The 7,500-nt window shown below is 53.6% G+C and overlaps 1 protein-coding gene across 15 annotated transcripts in view; it reads right to left on the minus strand.

The window, feature by feature from the left end:
• The window catches only part of ccdc88ab (coiled-coil domain containing 88Ab), a 31,364-nt gene that overhangs the window by 8,645 nt on the left and 15,219 nt on the right, over window positions 1–7,500 (minus strand). For all 15 annotated transcript variants that reach the window (XM_073920417.1, XM_073920413.1, XM_073920411.1 and 12 more), the window contains exons 15-25: window positions 6,538–7,500; window positions 6,335–6,462; window positions 5,794–5,932; window positions 5,547–5,720; window positions 5,219–5,380; window positions 4,865–5,142; window positions 4,402–4,545; window positions 4,134–4,320; window positions 3,772–3,917; window positions 3,418–3,510; window positions 202–404 (exon numbers count right to left, since the gene is read on the minus strand). The exon at window positions 6,538–7,500 is cut by the window's right edge and continues 108 nt beyond it. In XM_073920417.1, coding sequence (XP_073776518.1) covers window positions 202–404; window positions 3,418–3,510; window positions 3,772–3,917; window positions 4,134–4,320; window positions 4,402–4,545; window positions 4,865–5,142; window positions 5,219–5,380; window positions 5,547–5,720; window positions 5,794–5,932; window positions 6,335–6,462; window positions 6,538–7,500 — 2,617 coding nt within the window. The remainder of the gene's footprint in view (window positions 1–201; window positions 405–3,417; window positions 3,511–3,771; window positions 3,918–4,133; window positions 4,321–4,401; window positions 4,546–4,864; window positions 5,143–5,218; window positions 5,381–5,546; window positions 5,721–5,793; window positions 5,933–6,334; window positions 6,463–6,537) is intronic.

Here is a 7,500-nt window from a genome sequence, read left to right on the forward strand (position 1 = left end):
TCACTGAACTTCTCTAAGAGTCCAGCGGGGGCGCTCAAGAGCAGCTGCACACACTGACAGAGGGTCCGACCAGCCGGTTCTGCTCAGGAGATCAACACAAACTAAAGAGCGGCTCAGAGTGGACCCTGGCGGATCTGCTGGAGGGACTCGGGGGTGAAGCTGCAGGTCAGAAACACACTGAAGGAGACGGCGGATACTCACTGGAGCTGCGGTGCATCAGCGCGTCCTCCAGAGAGTTGGTGCCGGAGCCGATAGATGAGCTGTCCTGACTGTCCGGATGTGGCAGTGTCAGGAACCCCTCGCTGGACTCGGATCGGGACGGCGTCTGTGTGAGCGAGCGCATGCGCTCTCGACTCTTTGGCTTGATGAGTTTCTTCATCTTCAGGGTGATCCAGTTTCCTCTCCTGCAAGCACAACAGAACGCTCATCACGTGACCCTGAACACACTACTGGAGATCCAGCTGATCAACAAAACACTTCGCTACAGGAGATCCAGCTGACAAGAGAACACGCAGATCTGTTCTGTGAGGGAGGCCGGTGATACTGCACAGGGCCGGGGCTCACCCACACCCACACCGACTCGAACCCAAACCCCTCATCTGCACATAAGAACAACTCTATTACCTAAACTACTGTTTCCTAGTCCAGTTCCTGGACTCCCCGACACAAACACGCACACACACACACACACACACACACACACACACACACACACACACCCCGTCTGCGGTCTCCGCTGATGAGCTCAATCTGGATTATTGGGGACTCCAGGAACTGACCTAATCCTCACTTTACAATACAGATGGTGTGCACTGGGACTGGGGTGACCCACACTCAAAACCAGGGCTCTGCATTTAACCCATCCAAGTGCACACACACACACACACACACACAGAGAGAGAGAGAGAGAGAGAGACACACCCAGAGCGGTGAGCAGCCGTATTGCTTTGAGCAGCGGAGGGTTCAGCACTTAAACTGATGGAGGAGTATTGATTATTCTCTCCCCCTCATACAGACCATGCAGGACCTGAGACTTGAACCTGCAACCTTCAGTTTACAAGTCAGACCATTAGACCACGACCGCTCCTGTCCACATTCTCCTGTCTGACAGACGTGTGCAGTGAAGCCTGATCTCCAGCTGGACACATGTGCAATATGACACAGCCGTTCCTGACGCAGAATCACGGCTCAGTCCGCCTCAGATGTGGGCTTTTAAGTTAATTAGCTAAACTAACGGTACCGGCTAGTCCAGAAGAGCACAATGACTGCATTAAAGATCTCACAACGCAAATAAAGATCTGTTCATCTGCAGCTCAGCGTGTCCCGTCTGAACACTCTTGCTGACCTCAGTGGCCATGAGCTGAGCAATCTGTTCACCTCTGCACAGCTAATAATCCCGGCCTAATCCCCTCACCATGAACTGCTGAATACGGGAGGAAGACCAGTCTGGACCAATTTGGCACCAACCACAGAAAAGTGAGTGTAATGCGAGTTGATCTGCACGCTTCCCAGAACACACACCTCCACTGCAGCAGCCGTCCGCACTAAAGCAGCATCAGCATCCGCTCCTATCCTGCACTTTCAGGAGTCCATCTCTTAATATGATGATGATGATGATGATGATGAAGATATCACCCTTTACGAGGCGCATTTGCAGTCAGTAAAGTGATCTTGTGGATACAGATTTATCTGAGGGACCTTCATGAACCTCCGGCATCTGAGCTGGGTAAAGTACAGCAGCAGAATCTGCATTATTCAAGCCATCATTAACCCGAGCAGATGATGGAAGCGCCGTCAATATCAGCCATTATGAGCTACTGAGGGCCGCAGTGTGTCTGGGAAACGCAGCACAGGCTGATAATTGAGGAGGAGCAGCGCGTTTAATATCCTGAGTGCTGCTTTTAACGTGAGAGCTGGAGTCTGCCGTCTTCACCAACACCGCCTGCATTCTGCTGAAAGATTCATTATTAATGTTGAGGGTAAGAGAAGGGCTGCAGTGCTCTTCCCTCATCACATCTGACTTTCAGGAAGAGTGGACTCGCAAGCAGGAGGAGGAACTCAAAGCTAGCGTGTGTCCTATGGGCTGTAGTCGTCCCGTCTGGATGGCAATCAGTTTAAAGATGCTGGATCAAGCGGGTCATTTCTGCAGCTCAATACGGCAGAGAGTGATGCTAACAAGACCAAGGGTTTGATTATCAGCTCTCCCTAAACTCCATGAGCTCAGAAACACTGGAATCAATGCACCAAACCCGGGATAAATCCTACATATACATGCTCAACTTTAAATGTCTTCCAGCAGGGATGTGACTCGAGCTTTCCGGTCCTCTGCAGACCCCATTCCCCTCTCCGTCATCTGACCTCTACACTGTCCAGCAGACATTACAGTTAACCCTGACCTAAGATTTGCCTGTCATGCGGCTTTTGTGGGAACTAATCCAAACACAAACCCTGCATGAATCTTGTCATGATACAGTACACATTGGGTTACTTAAAACATCCAGTCCGCTAACAGTACACAGAATAACAGAGGCAATATCTGGAAGAGAAGAGTGGAGGTCATTACTGATTTTCACAGCATTCACAGATGACGTGGGAACTACCCTATAGGAGTGACACTACTCAGTCTGGGACCCAGAGGCTCGAGGGTTGGACTGTTTCCGGGCTCCACAGAGTCTCCAGCTTGTTGTCAGTGGTCAGAGCAGTCCTCTATACACGTCACCTTCTGCTGTCACCTGGCTCAGTCGCATCCTGCTCATCACAGAACCCAGCCTTACAGCACAGATCTAATCCAGGTCTGGAGGTCTTACATCAAACAAATCAGCGTTCATTTCCAGCGCTCCTCCCCGTCAGAGAAATCACCAGACCTGCTTCCCACACCAGTAAGCTGCTCTTCTGCTTTCAGCCGCTTCATGTTCAGTTCATGTTAATGAGTCTCTTCAGAGGAACTGAACACACACTGAGGATACACACTGACGCCTCACACACTCCCGCAAACACCAGTATTCAGTCACTGAGGGACCGGGGTGTGTTCCACTTCACTTGCTGACACTCACGTGAGCACTTCCCCTCAGGTAACATGAGCAACAATACAGATCTGAGTCAACACGGCAAAGGGAAGTGATTGAGGGAAGCACAGAAGCAAAGGTGAACTAAAGACACAATCAACACCAGCCAAACACGAACTTCTAGAGCTTTCAGCAAACAACAGCACACTCCCCTACAGACCCAACACAAGCACACGGAGGAGTGAGGCGAGCAGAGATGCTCAACCCAACAGCCCACGCCACCAGCGCAGCCGGTCCTCTGAGCGGATAAGGTTAGACATAATCAGCTCTGCATGTGTGTACGGCCTCGTCTTGATGAATCAACACCTCCTCAATCATCAGAAGCATCTGCTAATGCAAACTGTAGATGTACCTGCGTGGAGGAGACGGGTCAAAGAACTTATACTGGTCCATGATCTTCTCCTCCAGTTTCTCCTTCTGTCTCCTCAGCTCGTTCAGCTTATCACTGAGAGAGAGAGAGAGAGAGAGAGAGAGACAGAGAGAGAGAGAGAGAGAGAGAGAGAGAGAGAGAGAGACAGAGAGAGAGAGAGAGASAGAGAGAGAGAGAGAGAGAGAGAGAGAGAGAGAGAGAGAGAGATGAGTGTGGTGCCATTACAGTGGACCAGCACACGGCACAACAGCATTTAACAGCAGTGTGTGTGTGTGTGTGTGTGTGTGTGTGTGTGTGTGTGTGTGTGTGTGTGTGTGTGTGTGTGGAAATACACACATGTACTGTCTCTGCTCGACGTGGAACAGGTCTTTGCTCTCCATGGTCTGCTCCAGCAGGGTTCGGTTCTGCAGCATCAAGGTCTGGATCTGATCCAGGAGATGCCGGTTCTCTTCCTCTAGATTCCCCTTCAGCTGACTCAACAACTGCAGACACACACACACACACACACACACACACACACACACACACACGCTTACATGATGTTGACAGGCTGATTGCGAGATCTAGAAACTGATAGCATGCTGAAGGAGCGCTGAGCGTGAGCTAGTGCAGGTGTTTCTGCAGCTCTGCATGTGCCGCTGAGGCTCAGATCTGCGCAGACACTGCAGCTGTATGTGGGCCGCAGCTGAAGGCCGCACCTCGCACTGGTTGCTGAGTTTGGTGGAGCTGATGTCCAGCTGCTGGTACTGCTCCTTCAGCTTGGAGAAGTCGGCCTCCAGACGGGTCTGCTCCAGCCGGGCCGCGTTCAGCTGGCTCTTCAGGCTCTTGTGCTCCGTCTGCAGGAGCTCGCTGTCCTTGTGGAGCTGCTGGTGTGTGGAGCTCAGCCTGCGGACAGGACACAGAGAGGTCAGCAGAGAGACGCTCCGGCATATGGGTAACATTAGCGCTAACGTCGGGGATACTCACTCCAGATGCTCCTGGCTCAGCTTCTGCAACTGCGCCGCGGTGTCCTGATGACTCCTGCTGTCCGAGATCATCTTCTCCCGCTCCGCTTTCAGCTCCTTCTCCAGCTGCTCCAGCTCAGTCTTCTGCTTCAGGAGCTGATTATACCTGCACACACACACCCTGGTCAGTGTGTTTAGGTTTAATACGCTGCTCCTGGTTTTCAAAATGATCAGGAAGAGACTCGGTGGTCATTTGTGCTGATTCTGGCTGTTTATAAGTATGATTTATTTAAAACGGCAGATTTATTTAGAAACTAACTGTTCATGAAGGGATCATTAAATCCCTGACTCAAAAGACAAAAGTGGAGAGCATGCCTATTGGGACGCACCCCTGTGTCCCTACACTGGACAGGCGTGTTGAAGACACAGGTGTAAAGTGATTAAGTCTGTCAGCGCAGTGGTGTGGGTGTAGGGCAGTTCTCCACCTGTTCTCCAGGCCGCGGTGCTGCAGCTCCAGACTCTTGTGTCCGCTCTTCAGCTCTCCGTGTCTGCCGATCAGCTCCTCATACTCGGCCGCCTGTCGCTCGTGAAGCGCTGACAGCTTCTGGTGGTCGCGCAGCAGCAGCTCATACACGGACCGCAGATCCTCCTTCTCCCGCACGGCCGCGTCTCTCTCGCCCTCCGTGCCGGACTGCAGCGTCTGCAGCTGAGCATTCTGGGACATCAGAGAGGCGCTCTGCGAGTTCAGGGTCGAGTTCTCCACCTGTGAGCGAAACCAACGCAGGTCAGAGCATGGAGAAGCCGCAGCTGAGGGTGGTGGCGGTGGACGGAGAGCTCACCTGCAGTTTGGCGTTCTGCGTCTGCAGCGTGGTGTTGTTCTCCTGCAGGGATGCGGTCTGCCTCTGCAGCGCCAGGATCTGCGCCTGCAGGTTACTGCTCTGAGTCTCCAGCTGCTTCAGCTGCGTCCGCAGGGCCTGCCGCTCCGCCTGGAGAGTGGCGTTCTGCACAAACACCAACAGCGCTCACTGTGCTGGTCAACAACACTCAATATAATCGGTGTGACCGCCGCGGCTCAGTGCGCATATGCAAATGAAGGTTTTTCTGTTTTGCATTTTAATTTAAATATTGCACTTTTCAGATGTCTGTGTGTGCGGATGCTGTACATACGTTTCTCTCCACCTCGATGAGCCGGTCTTTGACCCTCAGCAGCTCCCTCGTGGCCTCCTGGCTCTCCTTCTCCCAGCGGCTGAAGCTCAGGTCTTCCCGACCCCGCGCCGGAGAGCTGTGTGCTGAACTCTCCTCCTCCTGACGCTGACGCAGAGCCTCATAGTTCTTCTTCACCTGAGGGGAAACAGGGTGAGTGTGCACAATCTCAACACACACACACACAGAGCGTCAGGGCAGGGGATCAGACCGTTTTGAGCTCCTGCCGCAGCTGCTGGTTCAGGTTGCAGGACTCCTGCAGACGGGCCTCCAGCGCTGCGATCTTCTCCTCTTTAATCTCGAGAGACGACCTCAGCGTGGACTCCAGCTTACTCTCCAGAAGCTTAAACCTACACACAACAAACACACAATGATGACCCAGCGATACACAAACCACAGCATTACCCAAACAGTTCAGCAAACGCTGTTGTCAGGTCAGTTCTGAGATCAGCAGTAAAGCCCCTGAAGGCCAGAGGGCGCTCTCACAGAAACTACAACACCAATGAAGAAGAAATCCAGGACTGCCGCAGCTGCTGAACGAACTGCTTTGACTAATTCACCTTCTCAGTGAACTACAGCTCTGCTGCTCCATCTGAAACCCCCTGCTGGGGATTTACAGGAAGCGGAGGACACCTCCTTCCTCAGCTCTGAGCCCCCGTGCCCTGCTCTTCAGTCAGGTTTGATGATTGTCTTGATGATGGCCTATCGGGGGTTGAACAGGTCAGTGGGTGTAGAATGCAGGTGTGTGTTACCTGTCATCGGAGCTCTCCTCATCGCCCAGAAGACCCTCTTTGTTGAGGCCGATCTTCTCCAGCTCGTGGGTCAGCTTCTCCAGGTCATTGTTGATCTGCTGGGTCTTCAATTTCTCGTTGACCAGCTCCTACATGAGGACAGAGCACAGCAGAGGTCAGTCATGCGCATCCGGCCTGCAGCTCATCTACACTCTGCTCTTTACCTCTCTCAGAGCTGCCAGAGTCTTCTTGTCAATGGTGGACTGCTTGACCAGCTCCCGGTTCTCCTTCTCCAGCTCCTTCAGTCTCCCGCAGATGTCTTTAAGAGCGCTGATCTCCTTGCCCAGACTGCGGTTCTCCTTCTCCAGCTGAGAGATGCGCAGGTTGTCCTCGTCCAGCTTGGAGTCCTTGATGTCGGCCTGCTGCCGCAGCCGCTTGTTCTCCTTCTCCAGCTGCTTCTTGTCCTTCTCCAGCTGCGTGTTCTCCTGCTCCAGAACCCGGTTCTCCTGCGCCAGCGGCTCCAAGCCTTTGCTGGATATCTTCAGCTGCTCCAGGCTCTGCTGCAGGCTCTGGTTCTCCAGCTCCACCTCCTGCAGTTCTCCCTCCAGCTGCTGGATCTTGCGGGTGCCGTTCTCCAGGGCTTTCTGCAGCCGCTGGTTCTCCGCATCCAGGCTTTGGTAACTGACCTCCAAACGCTCGTTCTTCTTGGCGGAAGCCTTCAGCAGCTCCAGACTCTTGCGGAGCTGTGTCCTCTCATCCTCCAGCTCTCGGTTCTCCATCTCCAGCTGTTCTGCTTTGGCTCCAGTGGACCGCAGAGACTCCACCACGCGCCGGAGCTCCAGGTTCTCCTGGTCCAGCTGGGTATTGTCCTTCTCCAGAGCCTCCAGCTGATAGGAGGCGTTCCTCAGGCTGTCCAGGGCTTTCTTCAGTTTCCTGGCCTCGGCCTCCAGCTGTGTGTTCTCCTTCTCCAGCACCTCCACCTTCCCGCAGGTGATGGTCAGCGTTGCCAGCTTCTTCTGCAGGCTCTCCTTCTCTCGCTCCACCCGCCGCAGCTCCAGCTCCAGCTCCTCCGCCCGCTCCGCTCTCTCCTTCTGGAGCTCCAGCTCTCTGCGCAGCTGCTTGCTCTGGAACTCCAGCTGGTTGGCTTTGCTGCTGGTCTCAGAGATGGACTCGTGCAGCAGCCGGTT

This window comes from Danio rerio, chromosome 13 (genome assembly GCF_049306965.1).
Source record: "Danio rerio strain Tuebingen ecotype United States chromosome 13, GRCz12tu, whole genome shotgun sequence".
Taxonomy (NCBI): Eukaryota; Metazoa; Chordata; class Actinopteri; order Cypriniformes; family Danionidae; genus Danio; species Danio rerio.